This window comes from Budorcas taxicolor, chromosome 2 (genome assembly GCF_023091745.1).
Source record: "Budorcas taxicolor isolate Tak-1 chromosome 2, Takin1.1, whole genome shotgun sequence".
NCBI classification, from domain to species: domain Eukaryota; kingdom Metazoa; phylum Chordata; class Mammalia; order Artiodactyla; family Bovidae; genus Budorcas; species Budorcas taxicolor.
The window spans coordinates 131,127,420-131,153,196 of NC_068911.1; the positions used below are offsets into that span (position 1 = coordinate 131,127,420).

General features: G+C 38.6%; 1 protein-coding gene across 1 annotated transcript in view; it reads left to right on the forward strand.

The window, feature by feature from the left end:
- PLCL1 (phospholipase C like 1 (inactive)) overlaps positions 1–25,055 on the forward strand; it is a 368,975-nt gene extending 343,920 nt beyond the window's left edge. Inside the window, exon 6 of the mRNA XM_052655035.1 lies at positions 24,873–25,055. Coding sequence (XP_052510995.1) covers positions 24,873–25,055 — 183 coding nt within the window. The remainder of the gene's footprint in view (positions 1–24,872) is intronic.
- The last annotated feature ends 722 nt before the right edge of the window (positions 25,056–25,777 follow it).

The window sequence follows — 25,777 nt, forward strand, 5'->3', positions numbered from 1 at the left end:
AATTTTAACAGCGATTTTGAATCGAGCCCTAATTAGTAAATGATAGACACTGGGTACATAAGGTGAACTCAGAAGATCTCATCCCATTCAATGGTTAATAGAGAAGGAACTGGCCCCTGACAGGAGTGAATGATATTCCCAAGGTCACACAGCTGATTCACGATGTGTTGACTGTCTTTGCACTGCACTCATCAGCTATAATCCCTGTCCTTTCTTTTTGACTGATTCTGGTTTTCTCTACAAGAAGCTTAAGAAAGCCTTAGCTTGGGCAGAAGTGTGCTTTTAACTTTGTTTCAGTAGGTTTTTTTTTTTTTTTTGGCTTGAGTTACAGGGAACCAGAGACTCATTCAGGCTTTTTCAGGTGAGACTGTGACAATGTGGGCAACTCATCTCCTGGGAAGAAGGGGAGCCACAGAATGGGCAGCCTCACCGAACCATGGCTAGAAGATCCTGACAATGCAAGCAAGCTTTAGGGCATTGTGTTATCTTTTCTTCTCTTAAGAATAAGAATTTAGCAATTTTCACTCTAGTTCTGTGGCCTTAGGTTCAGCTCTCTCCTCTCTTTCTATCCTCTATTTTCTAGCACCTCTTTTTGTGAGCAACTAAGGCTCACAGAAGTCATACCTTTGACTATATAACAAAGGTCCGTATAGTCAAAGTTATGGTTTTTCCAATAGTCACGTATGGATGTGAAAGTTGGACAGTAAAGAAGGCTGAGTGTCAAAGAATTGATGCTTTGGAACTGTGGTGTTGGAGAAGACTCTTGAGAGTTCCTTGGACTGCAAGGAGATCAAAACAAGTCAATCCTAAAGGAAGTCAGTCCAGAATATTCATTGAAAGGACTGATGCTGAAGTTGAAGCTCCAATATTTTGGTCATCTGATGCAAAAAGCCAACTCATTGGAAAAGACCCTGATGCTGGGAAAGACTGAGGCAGGAAGAGAAGGGGAAGACAGAGGACGAGAGGGTTGGATGGCATCACTGACTCAAAGGACATGAGTTTGAGCAAGCTTTGGGTGATGGTGAAGGATGATGAGGCCTGGTGTGCTGCAGTCCTTGGGGTCACACGACTCAGTGAATGAACAACAACAGCTTTTCCAGTTTTCCAAGGCTTTTCCAGTTTTCCAGGCTCAATTTCTGAGAGAGTTCATCTAATTGCTTTGACTAATTATTGTCACTGCTGCTTGGAGTCAGGCCAGTTCATCAGTCACTGATCCCCTGTTGATGGGCCACTCTTGGCCCAGTGTGATGCTTGGTTTAACCAGCCATGGCTGGGAGGTGGGCTTTTTCTTTTTCCAGTCTTTTTCTAAATTTATTTTTAATTGAAGGATAATTACAATATTTTGTTGGTTTCTGCCATACATCAACATGGATCAGTCATAGGTATACATATGTCTCCTCCCTCTTAAGCCTCCCTTCTACCTCCCACCCCATCACAACCCTCTAGGTTGTCACAGAGGCCCAGTTTGAGTTCCTTGAGTTATACAGAAAATTGCCACTGGCTATCTGTTTTACATATGTTAGTGTATATGTTTCCATGCTGCTCTTGGGAGATGGGTTTTAAAGCACAGAGCAAAGCCATCCAGCTCAAGGTCAGCCTGGCGCTGTTTTTTAGAAGGAGCCTGTGGTCTTGGACAAGGTCACGCAAGGCTTGTCAGTTGGAGTTCTGGATCTCTAATTTGGGGATAATTTAAAGTTCCTCTAAAAATGTGGAGGAATTTTTTGGTTTGTATAGCTAAGGCCTAAAAATATACCAGCTACTGAAATATTGAAATTGAAGTTTCTGATAGTTTGATTTTTAGAGTCATCTATTCTGGGAAGAAATCTGAGGCTTGCCTAGGGAGAACAGCATGACATTCACAAAACTGAATGGGCTTAGTGAATGTACAGTGAACTTTTCCAGGCGTCTGTATTTATAAAGTTGATTTAAAAATAAGAATACAAGAGTGAAGGTATTTGACATTCAGAAGAAATGTTTTGACAAGTGTATGTGATGATTTAGTGGTGCATATTCTGGGGAGTGGACAGGAGTGAAGCTGTGGAGATAAATGTATGTCTTTAAGGAAGTGGTACTTATTGCTGTGAACTTGCATGTTAAGTTTCCCCAGGCACTCTCCTGTCACTCATGCTTTTCCTCTAACTCACATAGCTGGATCATTATTTTCAAAGATGCTAGGAATGTGAAACTTGAATGGATTCTGGATTTTTTTAAACATCTGTAAAAGATGTTTTGGTACATTTGAACAAATTTAAATGCACCGCTTTCAAATTAAATGACTGAATGAATGCCAACTTTATTGGGGGCTATGATAGTATTGTGGTTACATAGAATCCTTATTTTCATGATATGCCTACTGAGGTATACAGGATGAAGTATACACAGATAGATGGATAGCAATAGATAAGTTGATTACGCCTACATGACATAATATGGACAGCTGGGAAATTTAGATGCTATTATTTTAACTTTCGAGTAGCATGATTTTTGAAATAAACATTAAAAAGCATGAAGAAAATGTGTTGCTAATAGTTTGGTATTGTGGATGGCTTGAGTTTGAGATCTGAAACTTGAGAAAGTCTCAGATGAGCAAACGCAGGTCTTGACATTTTCTTGGAGTAACAGTAATCTGGTCTTTTAATCAAATGTGCTACTGGATTTGGGCCACCAACAGTGAATACCTCATTAATGACTAAATCTCTAAACAGTCGTGGGGGGAGCTGAGTTGGCTGCAGCTCTTTTTAACTGTTAATAAAAAGTAGCCCAATTCATTTAATAAAGAAATGGGTGGAGAGTACAATGTGGTTGACCTTTGACAGTGTCATGCTGATAGCTCTTTGGCCGCTGTAACCAACACTGAACCTAGGAGTCATGCCCATGTGAATAGGTGCCCATAGAGCCACTGGATAGGCCAGTTTGGCCCATGCCATGATGCACTCCTAAAGGGGACAATTTCAGCCTTTGTGAAAGCATTATGGTTTGGCAGAGAATAAAGAATAAGTGTCCTTGGTAGAGGGCAGGTCTAGACTAGATGTAGTACATCTGTCACTGGGCTGCAGAGGATGCTGTTCACACAGACAACAGTGTGAAAGGTGCCCCTGGAGTGGTGCAACGCAGGGCCAGATGTCACCAGAAGCCACTTGCTTACTGAACGTCTCAGCACTGTGACCGCTAAGCAGTTGAAACCATTTTGTGATCTGACGTTCACTCTTTTGTTAATGTATCTACACTTTTATTCTGGCATTTTTGAGATTTATCTTTTGAGTGAATAAAAAAGCCAATACTTTAAGCAATGCTATCAGTAATTTCTTAAACTAAAACCTTACCAAGTGAACTCCAGAATGAATTTTAAAAAATATCCTTCTGATATTAGTAACTACCTTTCTAGGCCTTGTCTGTTCTGAGGTTTGAGGCATCCTACATCTTTCAGGCCATTGTAGATAATCTTTTTAAAATGAAAATTGCATGTATTGGCAAAACATGGGTTTTTATATTAAGAGAAGCTCGCTCTGTGTTTGGCTTGTAACACTCAAGATATTCATTATACAAGGAAAGTTAATTTGAGATATTCTGATATATTTTTTGTGATGATGACCATCTATTACTAAAGTTTCATTTAAAGTACAATTAATAGCCTTTGTCACTCTTTTGTCATTTCTAAGTAGAGCTGTTGACAAAAGGCAGATGATCACAATAATGGGAAGCAAAGAGCGGGGAAATCAACAGGCAGTGGCTTCTTATTGTTTTATTGAATGGTTCTTTGTCAAAATGCCTGCAAGAGAATTCTCAGAATATCAGTATCACTGCACAAACATAAATTCATAAAGCTTTCTGCAGTGGAATCATATTTTTAAGGTTTAGCTCGGGGTTTTCTATTATTCAGCTCGCTGGTGTTGAAGCAATTTTGTTGACATTTTCTGTAAGTGGATTAGGCTCACAGTCATTTGCCCAAAGCAGACAGATGGCTTCTTAAACAGAGTACCCTTGCAGAAATCTATCTTCTGGTATCTTCAGAAATATAACAGGTCTGTCACAAAAGATAATGCTTGTCATTAATTTTTTTTTGGTGACAGATGATTTCAGTTCATTTTAAATTTCTCATCTGGCTTAAATGAAACAGCTGTTTTTTTTTTTTTTTTTCCTTTCAGTAGTGAGCAGCGCTTCCACGTTTTACACTGAACAATGTTGTAACTTCTAAACTAAAAAAAAAAAACTTTCAGAGGGGGGAGGATTATAGGGTCTGGAATTCTCCAAGGTAAGTTCCCACATGAATGCAATTGTTACTCTTTTTATTTTAAACATTATGAGATTTTTCATGGGGCTAATGGGTGATCAGTCCTGAATTTTATTCTCAATAATGGTTTATTCCCCCTGACTTTACCAACTTGCTTTTATTAAGCTTCAAATTACTTTATGTTTCCTTACATTTTAGAAAGTAAAATACAGTAGACATCTATAACATCTATAGATGTTTATAATGGTACTGATAGTGAAATATTGCATTTACTGAAAGCTTTAAAATTTCAGTTTATAGACTAATAGTAATAGCTAACAACCTTTAGAGTTTACCATGTATGCCAGGCATTTTTCTAAACAATTCACATGTATTATCTCTCTTAATCTTGCTTTTAAACTGGAGATGGATACAATTATCATAGTCATTTTATAGATGAGGAAACTGAAGCATCAAATGACCTTGCTAATACTTGGTGGATTTTCATTCAAGGAGTCTAACAGGTGGCACAGTGTTCTTTAAAATGAAAACCAATCATCTTCTCCACACTTTCTCTACTCATGAATCTTCTATCATTGCTTGTGTATTGCAAATTTCTGAAAATTTGGCTCAGATTAAAATTATTATATTATTCCAAATTCTGTACCCATATTGAAGGAAAAGGTCAGATATCAAAGTATGAGCACCAATGTAGTATTTATGCTAAGGACATTCACAAGTTTCTCTCAAAGGACTTTTTATTCTTTTTTAAATCAAAAAAGTCTTAAGCTATTTTCTCCTTCTCTACATTTCTAAAATCTATTAGATGACATGTGCAGCATAGCATGTAATGTACCTAAATACAAAGAAAAATAGTGCAGTGAAGAAAAACCATCTGTTGTCCTGGGAAGCAGACATTATTAGTTATTTCCCTCACGCTTGTTTTTGTGCAAACCTGGACAATATATTTATTTAGCTATCTTGAGTCCATTTCTTCATCTATGTAGTTATGAAAATGTTATAGCTATCCTTCAAAAATTTTAAATAATGACTAAGAACTCTTACTTGGTGGAACAAAATGACACTGTCACTAAATTAAACTTTATTTCCACTTTCAATGATTTTTTCCCAGTTTAAATTTCAAGGAAACAAATTCCACGTAATGAAATATAAGGAAAAATGGGATGTGTCAGACAATTTTGGTGCTGTGTCATAGAGGCAGTATACTTCTAGACCAATCTCCCATGCTATCTGTATCTGTAAGACTGTAGGAGGATTAAAGATTCAAGGTGAGCATCAAAAGGTCCTCACATCATATTTCACTGATTATAAGATGCCAGGAAAGAAATGAAGATGCCTCTCCATCTTTCAAGTTGTTGTTCAGTTGTCACTTTCACAGGGAAGCCTTGACTAATACCCTAGACTACCTGTTCTTGCAGCATCACGTTCCTTTAAGCACGTAGCACAACTTGCAATTAGGCATAAATTTGTTTTTGTGACTTTTTGATTTATGCCTGTATCCCTCACTAGACTTAAGTTTTATGTGGCCGGGGGTCATCTGTGCTCAACATGGTATCCCCAGATTCTAGCCTGATTCTTAATAGGCACAGTACTGCCCCCTAGAGGGTGTTTAGGAACATTGTAGAGGTGACTTCCGGAGGGAGGGGGATTCTCCTGCCATTTAGTGGGAGAGGCCAGGAATGTTGGCTTTCCTACACTGTGCAGGATGGTGCAAAACAATGAAGAATTGCTCTAGGTCCTGCAAGACTGTCTCGAGTCCTGCCTGACTGCACACTCTAAAATACAAATCAGAAGACTTTTGTAACTGATTGTTTAACAAGAAGTTATGTGAAAGGCCCAGTACATGAGAAAGAGTTACTTAGAGGTAAGCCAAAATGAATAAAGATATTGTTTCCAAATTATTGAATAACATATTCACTCTGGGCATTCTGTCTACCTGATTTTATAATTTCTATAATTGTAATATTGGAACAAACTGAAGTGAGATCTTGGTTTTGATTTGATAGTTTGTTATTATTGATAATCCATGATAAGCCTTCCACAGTATCCTGTCAAGTAGAAGCAGATATTATCAACCACAAGGAAAATGTCCTTTGAGGTTCTTTTGAAGATTTGGCAAATTTGATGAGGTGTATGGAACATTATTTACTTCTTAACTTGTGGGATTATCACATTTTTCTCCGTGGTGAGATTCTGTACTTGTCTTGACATATTATCCCTATCTTAATTAAGATTATTTCCTTCCTTCTTTTATTATATGTAAGCAAGTCTGGTCTGTTGCCATTATTTGTTTATATACTGGTATCTATGTGGTACATCAGCATTATCATTTTCCTGTATCTTATGTGTGTAGAAAGGCATCTGGTCCTGTTATCTCTCTTTTAAATATAAATAAATCATATTAAGTAAGTACAAGTATCTATCTACCTCATTATGGTTTCCTGAATGCCTGCTTGGGTGTTTACATTGTTGAAATACAAATTACTTTATTTTAAATGACCATTCTTATTTTGGGCAGTGTGTATAGCTCAGTTGGTAAAGAATCCGCTTGAAATGTAGGAGACCCCGGTTCAATTCTTGGGTTGGGAAGATCCTCTGGAGAAGGGATAGGCTACCCACTCCAGTATTTTTAGGCTTTCCTGTGGCTCAGCTGGTAAAGAATCGGCCTGCAATTTGGGAAACCTGGGTCCATGGAGTCGCAAAAAAGAGCTGGACATGACTGAGCGACTGAACAACAGTAACATATTATTAGTCATTTGTTTGGAGGAGGGCATGGCAACCCACTCCAGTATTCTTGCCTGGAGAATCCCCATGGACAGAGGCGCTTGGTGGATTTCAGTCCATGGGGTCACAAAGAGTCGGACACAACTGAGCGACTAAGCATGCAAGCACAGTCTTTTATTTCTAGACTCTCAATTTTGTTCCATTGGTCTATGTGTCTTTTTATGACAGTACCATACTGTTTTGATTAGCTCTGTAATATAAATGAAATCAGATGTATGATGCCTCCAACTTTGTTCTCTCTCAGGATTGCTTTGCTTATTGGGATCTTTTTTATTCCGTATGAATTTTAGGGTTATTTTTCTTTTCTTGTGAAAAATGCCACTGGAATTTTGTTAGGGATCACATTGAATCTATGGATGGTTTTGGGTAATATGACCATCTTAATAATTCTAATTCTGATCTATGATCATGGGATATCTTCCCATTTATTTGTGTTATCTTCAGTTTCTTTAATCAGTGCCTTTAGTTTTCAGTGTACAGATCTTTTACCTCCTATGTTAAATTTATTCCTAAATATTTTATTATTTTTGATGCTATTGTAAATGGAATTATTTTATTTCTTTCTCTTTCTGATAGTTTGTTGTAGGCGTATAGAAATACAACTGATTATATTTTTATGTTGATTTTGTATCCTGCACCTTTACTGAATTCACTAATCAGTTCTAACAGTATTTTTATGGAGTCTTTAGGAATTTCTATATAAAACATCAGGTCATCATTTTACTTCTTCCTTTCCAATCTGGATATCTTTTATTCCTTTTTCTTGCCTGATTGCTCTGGTTAAGTCTTCCAATACTATGCTGAATAGAAATAGTGAGAGTGGGCACTCTTGTCTTGTTCCTGACCTTAGAAGAAAAGCTTTCAACCTTTTACTGTTGACAGTTAGAACCAGACCTGGAACAATGGACTAGTTCCAAAATGGGAAAAGATTACATCAAGATTGTATAGTGTCACTCTGCTTATTTAACTTATATACAGAGTACATCATGCAAAATGCTGGGCTGAATGTAGCACAAACTGGAATCAAGATTTCAGGGAGAAATATCAATAACCTAGTTATACAGATGATACCGCGCTTATGGCAGAAAGTGAAGAGGAACTGAAAAGCCTCTTGATGAAAGTGAAAGAGGAGAGTGAAAAAGCTGGCTTAAAACTCAACATTCAAAACACTAAGATCATGGTATCTGGTCCCATCACTTCATGGCAAGTAGATGGGGAAACAGTGACAGACTTTATTTTCTTGGGCTCCAAAATCACTGCAGATGGTGACAGTAGCCATGAAATTAAAAGACACTTGCCCCTTGGAAGAAAAGCTATGACCAACCTAGACAGCATATTAAAAAGCAGAGACATTACTTTGCCAACAAAGGTCCATCTAGTCAAGGCTATGGTTTTTCCAGTGGTCATGTATGGATGTGAGAGTTGGACCATAAAGAAAACTGAGTGCCAAAGAATCAATGCTTTTGAACTGTGGTGTTGAAGAACACTTGAGAGTCCCTTGGACTGCAAGAAAATCATATCAGTCAACCCTAAAGGAAATCAGCTCTGAATATTCATTGGAAGGACTGATGCTGAAGCTGAAGCTCCAATACTTTGGTCACCTGATGTGAAGAACTGACTCACTGGAAAAGACCCTAATGCTGGGAAAGGTTGAAGGCAGGAGAAGGGGCTGACAGAGGATGAGATGGTTGGATGGCATCATCGACTGGATGGACATGAGTTTGAGCAAGTTCTGGGAGTTGGTGATAGACAGGGAAGCCTGGCATGCTGCAGTCCATGGTGTCACAAAGAGTCGGACATGATTGAGCGACTGAACTGAACTAATGGTGTTACCTGTGGGCTTGTCACATATGTCCTTTTGTATATTGAAGTACATTCCATATATACTCAGTTTATTGAGAGTTTTGTCATGAAATGATGTAGAATTTTGTCAAATGATTTTTATGCATCTGTTGAAATGATCATATAATTTGTATATTTCATTCTGTTAAAGTGATGCAATTATGTTATTAGTGAGTAGTATTTAAATAATAGAGGAACTGAAGTATTAAACTACTTCATTTACATATAGGACTGTATATGATTAAGTGTATTAGTCAACTCAGTCGTGTCTGACTCTTTGTGACCCCATGCAGCCCACCAGGCTCCTCCATCCATGGAATTCTCCAGGCAAGAATACTGGAGTAAGTAAGCCATTCCTTTCTCCAGGGGATCTTCCTGACCCAAGGCTCAAACCCAGGTCTTCTGCACTGCAAACAGATTCTTTACTGCCTGAGTCACCAGGCAAACCCAATACTCTCTCTCTCTCTCTCTCTCTCTCTCTCTCTCTCAATATATATATATATATATATATATGCATACTTACACAATGACACAATAGTTGTCTACTCTATATTGAAAACTACTTTAAAAAACATGGTTGATCAATGGTTTTCATTTGAGAAAGATATGTGGAAAAAGAAAATCTTATTTATGAGGTCTTAAAAGATATGTCATCAACTTTAACTTTTAAGCATAATTTTCATTATATTGAACATTAATAGAGTATGACTTCATATTTTTAGAACCTTTTTTATGGTTGTTATTAAACAAGTCATTCTGTTTTATTCTTTAATGTTTTGTGGCATTGAATTATTCTAAATTTTTTTGAAATATCTTCTACATTTTGTAAATTATTGTTCTTTCAGATCTAGGTTCTCAGATACTAAAAATACTTACTTAGGTTCTATTTCCATAAATTCAGAGGTATTTAATTAATTGGAGTTCTGACCAACAGTAAAATGTGTCATAAGGATAATTTAAAACATTGAACTGTATAAAAATTATAAAATCTAATGGCTCAGGTAAACATGTCCAATGTAGTCCACTTTTTTCCTCCTATAAAAAGGAAATAGTTTAATTGCTTTATGTGACAAAGATTTGAAAAGCAGTGTTTTTTCTTTTTTTTAAGTTCAGAGTTTCAGGGGAAGAGTAACACAAAAAGTTCCATTAAGTCAATACTCTGAGACCAGAACTACTCTTCAACTATTCATCTATATTTCTTGAATGTTCATAGGGTAAAAATTTCAATTTTTAAGAGGCAAGTAGGATGCAGTTGAATATTTGGTTGACAAGTTCTTGAAAAATAATAAATCTGAGTACTGATAACTTTCTGCAATGAGAACTTCTATTTTTGTGCAGTTGAGGTATTTTGTACATTATTTCCCCATGGCTACATCTCTGTGCCTGTTACTCTTGCTCACATGTTGTATACATTCCCTACATAACTAGGCTTTCATTTTGGAGAGCAAGACTCCCAGGCCATCTTTGCACAGTTTTACCCTATATTTCAGTAATGTAACATCAAGAGAAATATATCTGTTTTGACACCAACACATTTTTGATTTGCTATTTTAATTTCTCAAATAAAGGACACTGTAATAGTTGTGTGTATCTCCTTGGAGCAAAACACTTACACCTTTTAGATGCTACAGATATTCCTCAAAAGCATGCTTTTTGAACAGTTATTAACTGTGCACAGCCCACTACAATATGGTCATGTCCACCAAATGGAGCTGGAACAAATAAAGAGGTACTAACACCATCATACTGTCTGTGGCTGATTTTGGGTGCAATATTATCCAGGGGTGACTCTCGCTGTGGGTGTTGACACTCACGTAGGTGGAATTTCAGGGGGATCTGTCTGCCATTGAGTGTGTGATGACAAATAGCCACACGAGCCTGCCTGGAGACAGTGTTGTATTTGTTTATGGGTGTCGTTGTGAATACAAGAGGGCCCCTCCATTCCCAGAGTCTTGATTGACTGCTTTAAATATTTGTGGTGTACTCTGAGACAACCCATGCATTTCCTTCACACATGACAAGGACACTAGTTATAATGTTCGACTGTTCTTTCATGCACTGATATCACAAGGAATTGTGCAGTTCATGGGAAAAATGGATATTAAAGACCATGGATGTCTTTTGTAAGTTACTCTGCCAGAATGTAGCCAAAACTATTTTAGACTGTTTTCAAACAATGGAGGGAAACTGAATTTCTTAGTATGAACAGGAATAACACAAATTCTAAACGTCTTTTGATAGATGATAAAATGTATTTTTATATATAGCTAATAGCTGACATGCATTTAGAATTCTAGCCTCTTTTATGGTTTTGAGATAAGGGGTACAAGTTGGTTTATGTTTAGTATATTGTGCTCAATAACTATTAGCTTCTGTTTAGTATCACAATAGCATTTTTAAAAATTTATTTATTTTTTACTTTACAATATTGTATTGGTTTTGCCATACATCAACATGAATCTGCCACAGGTGTACACGTGTTCCCAATACTGAACCCCCCTCCCACCTCCCTCCCCATGCCATCCCTCTGGGTCATCCCAGTGCACCAGCCCCAAGCATCCTGTATCCTGCATCGAACATAGACTGGCGATTCATTTCTTATATGATATTATACATGTTTCAATGCCATTCTGCCAAATCATCCCACCCTCTCCCTCTCCCACAGAGTCCAAAAGTCTGTTCTATACATCTGTGTCTCTTTTGCTGTCTTGCATACAGGGTTATCATTACCATCTTTCTAAATTCCATATATATGCGTTAGTATACTGTATTGGTGTTTTTCTTTCTGGCTTACTTCACTCTGTATAATCAGCTCCAGTTTCTTCCACCTCATTAGAACTGATTCAAATGCATTCTTTTTAATGGCTGAGTAATATTCCATTGTGTATGTGTACCACAGCTTTCTTATCCATTCATCTGCTGATGGACATCTAGGTCACTTCCATGTCCTGGCTATTATAAACAGTGTTGCGATGAACAGTGGGGTACACGTGTCTCTTTCAATTCTGGTTTCCTTGGTGTGTATGCCCAGCAGTGGGATTGCTGGGTCATAAGGCAGTTCTATTTCCAGTTTTTTAAGGAATCTCCACACTGTTCTCCATAGTGGTTGTACTAGTTTGCATTCCCACCAACAGTGTAAGAGGGTTCCCTTTTCTCCACACCCTCTCCAGCCTTTATTGCTTGTAGACTTTTGGATCGCAGCCATTCTGACTGGTGTGAAATGGTACCTCATTGTGGTATTGATTTTCATGTCTCTGATAATGAGTGATGTTGAGCATCTTTTCATGTGTTTGTTAGCCATCTGTATGTCTTCTTTGGAGAAATGTCTATTTAGTTCTTGGGCCCATTTTTTGATTGGGTCATTTATTTTTCTGGAATTCAGCTGCAGGAGTTGCTTGTATATTTTTGAGATTAGTTGTTTGTCAGTTGCTTCATTTGCTATTATTTTCTCCCATTCTGAAGGCTGTCTTTTCACCTTGCTTATAGTTTCCTTTGTTGTGCAGAAGCTTTAAAGTTTAATTAGGTCCCATTTGTTTATTTTTGCTTTTATTTCCAATATTCTGGGAGGTGGGTCATAGAGGATACTGCTGTGATTTATGTCGGAGAGTGTTTGCCTATGGTCTACTCTAGGAGTTTTATAGTTTCTGGTCTTACTTTTAGATCTTTAATCCATTTTGAGTTTATTTTTGTGTGCGGTGTTAGAAAGTGATCTAGTTTCATTCTTTTACAAGTGGTTGACCAGTTTTCCCAGCACCACTTGTTAAAGAGATTGTCTTTAATCCATTGTATATTCTTGCCTCCTTTATTGAAGATAAGGTGTCCATAGGTGTGTGGATTTATCTCTGGGCTTTCTATTTTGTTCCATTGATCTATATTTCTGTCTTTGTGCCATTACCATACTGTCTTGATGACTGTGGCTTTGTAATAGAGCCTGAAGTCAGGTAGGTTGATTCCTCCAGTTCCATTCTTCTTTCTCAAGATTGCTTTGGCTATTCAAGGTTTTTTTTGTATTTCCATACAAATTGTGAAATTATTTGTTCTAGCTCTGTGAAGAATACTGTTGGTAGCTTGATAGGGATTGCATTGAATCTATAGATTGCTTTGGGTAGTATACTCATTTTCACTATATTGATTCTTCCGATCCATGAACATGGTATATTTCTCCATCTATTAGTGTCCTCTTTGATTTCTTTCACCAGTGTTCTATAGTTTTCTATATATAGGTCTTTAGTTTCTTTAGATAGATGTATTCCTAAGCATTTTATTCTTTTCATCGCAATAGTGAATGGAATTGTTTCCTTAATTTCTCTTTCTCTTTTCTCATTATTAGTGTATAGGAATGCAAGGGATTTCTGTGTGTTGATTTTATATCCTGCAACTTTACTATATTCATTGATTAGCTCTAGTAATTTTCTGGTGGAGTCTTTAGGGTTTTCTATGTAGAGAATCATGTCATCTGCAAACAGTGAGAGTTTTACTTCTTCTTTTCCAGTTTGGATTCCTTTTATTTCTTTTTCTGCTCTGATTGCTGTGGCCAAAACTTCCAGAACTATGTTGAATAATAGTGGTGAAAGTGGGCACCCTTGTCTTGTTCCTGACTTTAGGGGAAATGCTTTCAATTTTTCACCACTGTGGATAATGTTTGCTGTTGGCTTGTCATATATAGCTTTTATTATGTTGAGGTATGTTCCTTCTATTCCTGCTTTCTGAAAGTTTTTTTTTTTTTTTTTTTAATCATAAATGTATGTTGAATTTTGTCAAAGGCTTTCTCTGCATCTATTGAGATAATCATATGGCTTTTATTTTTCAATTTGTTAGTGTGGTGTATTACACTGATTGATTTGTGGATATTGAAGAATCCTTGCATCCCTGGGATAAAGCCCACTTGGTCATGGTGTATGATCTTTTTAATGTGTTGTTGGATTCTGATTGCTAGAATTTTGTTAAGGATTTTTGCATCTATGTTCATCAGTGATATTGGCCTATAGTTTTCTTTTTTGTGGCTTCTTTGTCAGGTTTTGGTATTAGGGTGATGGTGGCCTCATAGAATGAGTTTGGAAGTTTACCTTCCTCTGCAATTTTCTGGAAGAGTTTGAGGAGGATAGGTGTTAGCTCTTCTCGAAATTTTTGGTAGAATTCAGCTGTGAAGCCATCTGGACCTGGGCTTTTGTTTGCTGGAAGATTTCTGATTACAGTTTCAATTTCCATGCTTGTGATGGGTCTGTTAAGATTTTTTATTTCTTCCTGGTTCAGTTTTGGAAAGTTGTACTTTTCTAAGAATTTGTCCATTTCTTCCACATTGTCCATTTTATTGGCATATAATTGCTGATAGTAGTCTCTTATGATCCTTTGTATTTCTCTGTTGTCTGTTGTAATCTCTCCATTTTCATTTCTAATTTTATTGATTTGATTTTTCTCCCTTTGTTTCTTGATGAGTCTGGCTAATGGTTTGTCAATTTTATTTATCCTTTCAAAGAACCAGCTTTTGGCTTTGTTGATTTTTGCTATGGTCTCTTTTGTTTCTTTTACATTTATTTCTGCCCTAATTTTTAAGATTTCTTTCCTTCTACTAACCCTGGGGTTCTCCATTTCTTCCTTTTCTAGTTGCTTTAGGTGTAGAGTTAGGTTATTTGACTTTTTTCTTGTTTCTTGAGGTATGCCTGTATTGCTATCAACTTTCCCCTTAGCACTGCTTTTACAGTGTCCCACAGGTTTTGGGTTGTTGTGTTTTTATTTTCATTTGTTTCTATGCATATTTTGATTTCTTTTTTGATTTCTTCTGTGATTTGTTGGTTATTTAGCAGCGTGTTGTTCAGCCTCCATATGTTGGAATTTTTAATAGTTTTTCTCCTGTAATTGAGATCTAATCTTACTGCATTATGGTCAGAGAAGATGCTTGGAATGATTTCAGTTTTTTTTTGAATTTACCAAGGATCTTCTTTTTGGATTGATCCTTTGATCATTATGTAGTGTCCTTCTTTGTCTCTTTTCACAGCCTTTGTTTTAAAGTCTATTCTATCTGATATGAGTACTGCTACTCCTGTTTTCTTTTGGTCTCTATTTGCATGGGATATCTTTTTCCAGCCCTTCACTTTCAGTCTGTATGTGTCCCTTCTTTTGAGGTGGGTCTCTTGTAGACAACATATATAGGGGTCTTGTTTTTGTATCCATTCAGCCTGTCTTTGTCTTTCGGCTGGGGCATTCAACCCATTTACGTTTGAGGTAATTATTGATAAGTATGATCCTGTTGCCATTTACTTTATTGTTTTGGGTTCGGGTTTATACATCCTTTTTGTGTTTCTTGTCTAGAGAGTATCCTTTAGCATTTGTTGGAGAGCTGGTTTGGTGGTGCTGAATTCTCTCAGCTTTTGCTTGTCTGTGAAGCTTTCGATTTCTCCTTCATATTTGAATGAGATCCTTGCTGAGTTCAGTAATCTGGGCTGTAGGTTATTTTCTTTTATCACTTTAAGTATGTCTTGCCATTCCTTCCTGGCCTGAAGAGTTTCTGTTGAAAGATCAGCTGTTATCCTTATGGGAATCCCCTTGTGTGTTATTTGTTGTTTTTCCCTTGCTGCTTTTAATATTTGTTCTTTGTGTTTGATCTTTGTTAATTTGATTAATATGTGTCTTGGGGTGTTTTGCCTTGGGTTTATCCTGTTTTGGACTCTCTGGATTTCTTGGACTTGGGTGGTTATTTCCTTCCCCATTTTAGGGAAGTTTTCAACTATTATCTCCTCAAGTATTTTCTCATGGTCTTTCTTTTTGTCTTCTTCTTCTGGGACTCCTATGATTCGAATGTTGGAACGTTTAATATTGTCCTGGAGGTCTCTGAGATTGTCCTCATTTATTTTAATTCGTTTTTCTTTTTTCCTCTCTGATTCATCTATTTCTACCATTCTATCTTCTAATTCACTAATCCTATCTTCTGCCTCCGTTATTCTACTATTTGTTGCCTCCAGAATGTTTTTGATCTCATTTATTGCATTATTCATTATATATTGACTCTTTTTTATTTCTTCTAGGTCCTTGTTAAACCTTTCTTGCATCTTCTCAATCCTTGTCTCCAGGCTATTTATCTGTGATTCCATTTTTATTTCAAGATTTTGGATCATTTTCACTATCATTATTTGGAATTCTTTATCAGGTAGATTCCCTATCTCTTCCTCTTTTGTTTGGTTTGGTGGGCATTTATCCTCTTCTTTACCTGCTGGGTATTCATTCCTCTGTCTCTTCATCTTGTTTATATTGCTGAGTTTGGAGTGTCCTTCCTGTATTCTGGCAGTTTGTGGAGTTCTCTTTATTATGGAGTTTCCTCGCTGTGGGTGGGGTTGTATCAGTGGCTTGTCAAGGTTTCTTGGTTAGGGAAGCTTGTGTCGGTGTTCTGGTGGGTGGAGCTGGATTTCTTCTCTCTGGAGTGCAATGAAGTGTCCAGTAATGAGTTATGAGATGTCAGTGGTTTGAGGGTAACTTTGGGCAGCCTGTATATTGAAGCTCAGGGCTGTGTTCCTGTATTGCTGGAGAATTTGTGTGGTATGTTTTGCTCTGGAACTTGTTGGCCCTTGGGTGGTGCTTGGTTTCAGTGTAGGTACAGAGGTGTTTGATGAGCTCCTATTGATTAATGTTTCCTGGAGTCAGGAGTTCTCTGATGTTCTCAGGATTTGGACTTCAGCCTCCTGCTTCTGGTTTTCAGTCTTATTTTTACAGTAGTCTCAAGACTTCTCCTTCTATACTGCGCCATTGATAAAACATCTAGGTTAAAGATGAAAAGTTTCTCCACAGTGAGGGACACCCAGAGTTACATGGAGAAGAGAAGAGGGAGGAGGGAGTTAGAGGTGACCCAAATGAGATGAGGTGGAATCAAAAGAGGAGAGAGCAAGCTAGCCAGTAATCATTCCCTTATGTGCACTCCACAGTCTGGACCACTCAGAGATGTTCACGGAGTTATTCAGAGAAGAGAAGAGGGAGGAAGGAGACAGAGGTGGCCAGGAGGGTAAAAGAGGGAAATGAAATGGAGAGGGACAGATCCAGCCAGTAATCAGTTCTCTAAGTGTTCTCCACCATCTGGAACACACAGAGATTCACAGAGTTGGGTAGAGAAGAGAAGGGGGAGGGAGGAGACAGAGGCGACCTGGTGGAGAAAAAGGAGAGTCCAAAGGAGGAGAGAGCAGTCAAGCCAGTAATCTCGCTCCCAAGTAAAAATGGTACTGAAGATTGGGTTTTTAAAGGTACAAAATTGATAATAAATACCAAAAAGCAAAGATTAAAAATCTAGAGTAGAGGTTGGATTTTCAAAAATACAGTGTTAAAGAAAGAAGAAGAAAAAAACAAAGTCACAAAAATTATTAAAAAATATATATACATGAAATTTGCTTTAAAAATAGGGTCTTTTTTTTGAAAAGTAATAGTAGGTTATAAAAGTGAAAATTAAAGGAGTAATAGAGGACTTAAAAATTTAAAAAAGTTTAAAAAAAAGAAAAAAAAAAGAATGATCATAAAAATAGTAAAGATATATCTAGGACTTTCTCTGGTGGTATTGTGGGCAGTGTGGGGTCAATTCATTTTTGAATAGTTCCTTGGTCTAGCTTATATTTCTCAAGCTCTATAGGCCCCTTCGTATGTAGTAGGTACTAATGACAGGGTTTTAATCTATTATACCTGTCACTTCCAAGGCGGTTCCCTCTGTTTTAGCTTCTTCTGTTTGCTGGTCTCTTCAGTGTCTGATCTCCGCCCTGACACAAGGCGGGTGGTGGTGGACACTTTGTTTAGGCTCACTTGTTCAGTCACGCTGTGGGGAGGGAGGGACACTGCAAACAAATAACACTGGCGTGTGCTCACAGTGTCTCAGCCACACTGGGCCTGCCCCCGTTCGCAGCGCACACAGCTCAGGCTCTAGGTTGCTCCTCTGGGAACTGTCCGAGGCTGGCCCTGGGCTGCACGCACCTCCCAGGTCTAAGCCGCTCAGGTTCAGGCACTCGGGTAGTCCTCAGAGGCGCAGACTCGGTTGGGCCTGCATTTTGTGCCCTTCCCAGGTCAGAGTAGCTCAGGTGTTTGGCGAGTGCGATCGCTGTGACTTATCGCCTCTCCCATCCCTGCTGCTCGGTTTTCTGGGTGTACAACTGCTGCACCTTCTCAGGCAGATGATGACTGTCCAGAACCCCAAGAAGTCTTAGTTAGCAAAAAAGCCTGCTTGCAGTTTGGTAGATAATGTCTCTCTGGGGCTGCTATTGCCCCCTTCCAGCCCTTCCGGCTCTGGCTGCCTGTCACCGGAGGGGGATGGTGTGCAGCCGGCTTATTCTGTTCCGTCCTTTGTTCTGTGTGCGGTCTTGGCGGTGTCTTATGTTAGAGCTTTTCACATGGCAGCTATCCCACAGTCTGGTTTGCTAGCCCAAGTTAGTTCGCTCTGATCACACTCGGGACATTCGGACCTGATCCTTACTCTAAGCAATGCAGCCCATGCCTCCCTGCCCAGCCCCTGCTTGCTAGTGGCAGGTGCAGGCATCTGCGCTGCTTCTCCGCTGGGGGAGTTACCATTGGGCTCATAATCTGTGGGTTTTAATTATTTATTTATTTTTCCTCCCTGTTATGTTGCCCTCTGTGCTTCCAAGGCTCGCCACAGACTCGGCAGTGAGAGTGTTTCCTGGTGTTTGGAAACTTCTCTCTTTTTAAGACTCCCTTTCCGGGACGGAGCTCCATCCCTACCTCTTTTGTCTCTTTTTATGTCTTTTATATTTTTTCCTACCTCTTTTTGAAGACAATGGGCTGCTTTTCTGGCTGCCTGATGTCCTCTGCCAGCATTCAGAAGTTGTTTTGTAGAATTTACTCAGCGTTTAAATGTTCCTTTGATGAATTTGTGGGGGAGAAAGTGGTCTCCCCGTCCTATTCCTCCGCCATCTTAGGACTGCACCCTCACAATAGTATTTTTAAGTTAAAAAAATTTTTTTATTGTGGTAAAAGTCACAAAATATACATACTATTTAACCATATTTAATTGTACAGTTCAGCAGTTCTAAGTACATTCATATTGTTGTGCACCTCTCACCATCATCCATCTCCTGAATTTTTCATTTCCCTAAACTGAAAGTCTGTCCCCATTAAACACTAACTCCCCATCCCCCTCCCCACTCACCCCTACCTCCTGGGCCCTGACATCTACAAATATACTTTCTGACTCTATGAATTTGTCTATTCTAGGTACCTCGTGTAAGTGGAATCAAACGGTATTTTCACCTAATGTATATTGGAATGCATTTTTAAGGTTAGCTTAATATGTGTCCTACAAATAGATTGTGCCTTCTTTCCCCCCCCACCTACTGCTGTACAGTAGGTTCTCGTTAGTTATCTCTCTTATGCTAAGTTGCTTCAGTTGTGTCTGACTCTTTGTGACGCTATGAACCGTAGCCTGCCAGGCTCCTCTGTCCTTGGGATTCTCCAGGCATGAATACTGGAGTGAACTGTCATGCCCCCCTCCAGAAGATCTTCCAAACCCAGGATTGAACCCTGGTCTCTTACTTACAGCTCCTGCATTGACAGGTGGGTTCTTTACCACTATCACCACCTGGGAAGCCCATAGTAATATATAATCATTCCCAATCTGCCAATTCATCCCATTCTCTTTTTCCCCCCGCTTGGTGTCCATACATTTGTTCTCTACATCTGTGTGTCTATTTTTGCTTTTTATTGTCAGTAATAATTTATTAGTAGTAATAAAAATTTTGGTGGCATGGTAGTATATCAGTCCCATTTGCAATCTAAATGCATCACATATTTCTTGATTTCTAGATTTTAACTGTAATTTAATGATGTTGGAAAGATTTGGTTATGAATGCTTAATGTACCTTTTTTTAAAAAACTAATTAATCATTATTAGTTTTTAGATTCAAATTTCTGTAGTGATTTGTGGTTTTCTATGATTCTAAGTGTTACTCTTTAAGTGTGTTGGGATTTCCATGGACTATGACATTTGGAAGCCAAATAACCATGGAGGTCATTGTTGTTGGGGCTTTTGATATTCTTTTGTCTCATCAGCATCAGTCTGCCAAGATACCCTTTATTACTTTTACTTCTCTTCAGATTGAAGCAGTCCTCATGTTTTCCCCTGAAGTGTCCTTAATACTGGAGAGATGCTAAACGTTCCCATGAGATCGCTCATATATTGAAATGTTGGCAACAGCTAGACATTTCTCTCAAGTTGGGTATTCAAAGGTCAGATTGTCCATTGATTGTTCATTCCAGGGCATTACAATCTCAGATTTATTTTCCCAAGAGATGTTATGCTTTATATACCACCAAGTAAAATGAATTATCTTGGGCTTCTCTCCTTTCTGCCTTTCTCCCAAGACCTCTGTTGGAGGTGAATTTCTAAGTATACTCTTTAGAAATACCCAGTTATAATACTCCTTAAATGAATACTACACAGTCAGTTCAGTTGCTCAGTCATGTCCGACTCTTTGCAGCCCCATGAATTGCACCACACCAGGCCTCCCTGTCCATCACCAACTCCCGGAGTTTACCCAAACTCACGTCCATCGAGTCAGTGATGCCATCCAGCCATCTCATCCTCGGTCGTCCCCTTCTCCTCCTGCCCCCAACCCCCCCCCAGCATCAGAGTCTTTTGCAATGAGTCAACTCTTTGCATGAGGTGGCCAAGGTACTGGAGTTTCAGCTTTAGCATCATTCCTTCCAAAGAACACCCAGGGCTGCTCTACTTCAGAATGGACTGGTTGGATCTGCTTGCAGTCCAAGGGACTCTCAAGAGTCTTCTCCAACACCACAGTTCAAAAGTATCAATTCTTTGGCGCTCAGCTTTCTTCACAGTCCAACTCTCACATCCATACATGACCACTGGAAAAACCATAGCCTTGACTAGATGGACCTTAGTCAGCAATGTAATGTCTCTGCTTTTCAATATACTATCTAGGTTGGTCATAACTTTCCTTCCAAGGAGTAAGCGTCTTTTAATTTCATGGCTGCAATCACCATCTGCAGTGATTTTGGAGCCCCCAAAAATAAAGTCTGACACTGTTTTCCCATCTGTTTCCCATGAAGTGATGGGACCAGATGCCATGATCTTCGTTTTCTGAATGTTGAGCTTTAAGCCAACTTTTTCACTCTCCTCTTTCACTTTCATCAAGAGGCTTTTTAGTTCCTCTTCACTTTCTGCCATAAGGGTGGTGTCATCTGCACATCTGAGGTTATTGATGTTTCTTCCGGCAATCTTGATTCCAGCTTGTGCTTCTTCCAGCCCAGCATTTCTCATGATGTACTCGGCATATAAGTTAAATAAGCAGGGTGACAATATACAGCCTTGACGTACTCCTTTTCCTATTTGGAACCAGTCTGTTGTTCCATGTCCAGTTCTAACTGTTGCTTCCTGACCTGCATGTAGGTTTCTCAAGAGGCAGATCAAGTGGTCTGGTATTCCTATCTCTTTCAGAATTTTCCACAGTTTCTTGTGATCCACACAGTCACAGGCTTTGGCATAGTCAATAAAGCAGAAATAGATGTTTATTTGGCTTAGCTAAGTGATCTAAATACCTAATATATCTCGTGGGAAATGATACACAAGACAGAGCTATTTCAAGGGGAGAGAATGGTATAAGCTGGCTAGTTAGGAGGAGTTTGAGAGGGAGTGTAATGGAGTAGAGAAAGGGTGCTAGTTGGTCAATAGAAATCACTGCACATGTAGTGGGAAGAAGTCAGCCCTGAAAAGGAATGACAAGATGGGGGTTTTTAACAATAAACGTCACCCTCTTTACAGTTTTGCCTAAAATGAGTCTTTTCTGCTTCTGCTTATTTAATCAAGAGGACTCAAAGAGTTGAGTCACAGAACAGAAAGATGACCTCTCTATTTTCTTCTTAAAAAGAAAATTGAAACAGCATGTTTACATCACTATTTAAGTGTAAATTTAAATAATGTAGTCTTTCATTTTTCTTGTTCTGTTAGTTAATAGATTAATTTTTCTTTTAATATTTTTTACCTGCCTATATCATGTACCCAGGACGTGTTGTCTCTTAGTTATCCAAAGATGATGTCCTTGTGTTTTTGTGTACTGGCACAAGCTATCTTCTCCAATTGGCCTTTGTTTTCTAGAGAGAGTGACTTTTGTTTACCAGAACTGACACAGTCTGGCTTTTAGGCCTGGATGCCGCTTCTCAGAACCGATGAGATGACATTCTGATTAATTAGATGTGTTTCATAACCTGCTGCCAGAAAAGAGACATGAGAGCATTATGCATTAATAGTATCAAGCTTGATATTTTTGTGTATTTCACTGCTCTCTTGCAATTAGGAAAGATGCCAGCTTTGCTTTTGTCATGCTTTAAAAATGCTTGATGAAAATTTCAACACTAAGAGAAAAGGGAGCACTTAAAACTAATACTCTGAAAATGAGTGTGGGTATAATCTGTTTATTAATACAGTTTTCTTAAAGAGATGTTTGCATTTGTAAAAGCAGTAGCAGTATACATATCTCAGTAAAAACAAACCCTTATATATGGATGCATTTTAAACAAGTTGGCAAAATTTATATTAAAATGTGCACAACATCAAGACATTTATTTAGTAGTGGTGGTGGTGGTGGTTTAGTCACTAAGTCGTGTCCAACTCTTGGGACCCCATGGACAGAGGAGCCTGACAGGTTATATATAGTCTATGGGATTCTTCAGGCAAGAATAGTGGAGTGGGTTGCCATTTCCCACTATTTAGTAGTTGACTATGTCAATTGCTTTTCATATCACCTAATAGCATATTTACTTGTGATTATTTAAATCACAAACAGCTTTTCAACATACTTTCTTTAATCTTTAAAACTCTGAGGAAGGCAGAAGAATGTTTTTATCATTTTTACAAGAGATAAAATGGCATAGGGAGAAATTGTTGGAGCTAAAAGCACAACTAAGATCCTCTGACTTTCGTCCCTGCCAACATACCTTCGTGCATCTTATCTTCCTGACTGTAGATCCCATCTCTAAGTTCTGTGCCACCTGGGCAATGATTATCTTTTTATCTATCTTGTTTCCAAGGGTAACGATGACTGGGAGGCTTTAATGTGCTTTGTAGAGTGCACAACTAGCCTTGAAGAGATGCCATATCATCTGTAGTGGTTAAGACTTAATCATCTGTAGTGGTTAAGACTACAGACTCTGGAGTCAACTGCAAGACTTTATTTCAACCCCAGCTCTACCACTTAGCAGCTGTGTGACTCTGGGAATGAGGACCAGTCTGGGCCTCTATTTGTTTTTTCACTCTAAACTTAATATAAGAAAAATGCATATTTTGTGGGGATGTTGTGACAATTGAATAATGAACATATATAAAGCATGAAGAAGGATGACCACAGAGAGCAAGAACTTTGTATGTTATTATTATTGCTTAAGGACTGCATTTTCAAGGTGGATATGACCTTCTTTTTAACTTTCAGAGGGAGCTTATTATTGTCTATACTTCCCAAGTTCTGTTGGTGTAGTGCATATTTTTCCCTTTGAAAGTCCCTCTATATCCTAGAGTGTGTTCAGTCTCTAGTCTAGTCTTAGTCTAAATTCTAAGTGTGGTGTGTGAAATACGGTAGGCTTCCCAGGTGGTGCTAGTGGTAAAGAACCTGCCTGCCAATGCAGGAGACATAAGAGATGCAGGTTTGGTCCCTGGGATGGAAAGATCCCCTGGAGGAGGGTATGACAACCCACTCCATATGCTTGCCTGGAGAATCCCATGGATCGAGGAGCCTGGCAGTCTACAGTCCATTGGATCGCACAAAGTCAGACACGACTGAATTTACTTAGCACACAGGCACACCATAACAAAAACATTAGGCAACCCCTTACTTACTCATCCTGTGTTTATAAGTGTTGTTTGAAGGATTGAGCTATTATGACATAAGATGGAATTGGCAAGTGCTTATACAGATTTTGAGGAAATATTCCAAAGCATTTTAAATACAAGCTTTCTCATATACCCTGAGGTGAAAGCCTTCATCAAATTAAAGAAAGCAAACAGCATATCATGCATAAATTAGATGACTTTTCTCATTTATTCTTTTTCTCGGAGTCTCTGCTTTATAGAGAAACTCTCCAGCAGCTCGTATAACCTCCAGTTTCTAGGTCATACTCTCATGCATTGTTGTGAGAATGAAGCTAGGAGACAGAACTGCTTCCTCTTTTGTCTGTACCCTGTAGAGATGTGTTCTGGCTTCCCCATACTTACTTCTTCAGCCCCCTGGGCCAGTGTCGGCGTACATACTTGATCATCACAACAATGAACTGAAAAAAAAAAAAAAAAGATAATGGAGAAAGATCACTCAGGCTCTGATGTAACTGACAATGGATGATTCCCTGTGATCCTTGTTTGCTTTTTTGTTTTAATTGACACACTAAGCCTCCAGAGCCTCTCCTCCATCAACGAGATGGGAACATTGTTTTGACGAAATGGAAGAGATAGAAGGAATGTGGGTAACCTGTAACTTATCAGACTGCAAACTGCAGTGATGATGCAATGTATTAAAAAATAAATAAAAATGAAACAGCATCTCACCAAGCATAAGGGTGTGTGATTTACTTTATGAAAGATATTTTGCTTTGTAAGCCCTTGTACACCAAGAAGCTGATTTAATTTTTGGTTCTTTGAGGAAGAGCTTCTTTCCTTGTTTTCTCCTGAGCTTAGGAATCCTGGGCTGGGTAGGACAGGAGATGTAGCAATGTGTAAAGTCTCAAACCCTGGTGATGGAAAGGTCGAGTGTCCTCGGTACATTCAGAGGAGGGTGTTTCCTCCCACAGGAATCTCAAGGGGGCTGCCGGCAATCACAGAACCAATGGTGAAAGCTCAGGTTGAGGTCCTTGAGTTAAATTACAAAGACCCTCAATAATGCAAGAAAAGAATGTGGCCTAAACCTGGCGAAAGTGGGCTCTCAAGTCCGAGTCTGCTCCTCGCTGAGCAATAGCAGGAAGCATATAGGATGATGTCACTCAGGATCTTCCTGGCCTGTAACTTTTTTCTTTGATGTTTATTTCTGCTTGTTTGTAGGGCCAGGGAGACCTATTGAAGAACGCCAAGAATGAAGCCATAGAAAACATGAAGCAGATCCAGCTGGCATGCTTGTCTTGTGGCCTCAGTAAAGCCCCCAGCAGTGGTGCTGAGGTGAAGAGTAAGCGCAGCCTGGAGGCCATAGAGGAGAAGGAGAGCTGTGAGGACAATGGGAAGCTGTGACCCCGAGCGGCAGCAATGCCTTCACCTAGACTTCCTGCCAAGGACTCTGGTTTTCCCTTCTGATTTGCTTTCTTTAAGATTTTTAGAAGTTCACGAGAAGATGCCCTCTATGGGATATTGGACATAAACAGATATTTTCACAGTGTCAGTATTTTAATGTAGTTAATTTATCTAAGTTAAAACCTCTGGTAGCAGTGTTTTAAAATTCTGAGTTTGTGTACACACTCATGTATGGATGTGGGTGGAAGTGTGTGTATGTGTGTATGTGTGTGAGAGAGTGAGAGACAGAGATAGAGAGATAGATAAAGAGCCAAAAAGAAAGATTGAGAGAGATAGATGGGAAGGGAAGAGGGAGATTGAGATTCTGTTAAAATCTATTCTGTGTTGCATTATTCATTTGGTAAGTTATTACTTATCATTTTGGGACAAATTTGTTAATCTGAAATTCTAAAGAGCACTTACTATAACCTGTTGCTGTGTTTAATTTTTACTTCTCTACCTTTGTCGTTTAATTTAGACATCTTAACATAGCTTATTGTGGAAGGAAGCCAAAGTTACCAATGCATAGATATTTTAATAGATTAAATATAGACTAGACAAATTCCTAAGAATCACAGTAGAAATAAAAGTGAATGAAAGCTAAGCAATTGATCAGAATTTCTGGAGGATCAGTTAATGAACTCTTTAAAATATTTATTAAATAAAATCAAGTTTTAGAAAGC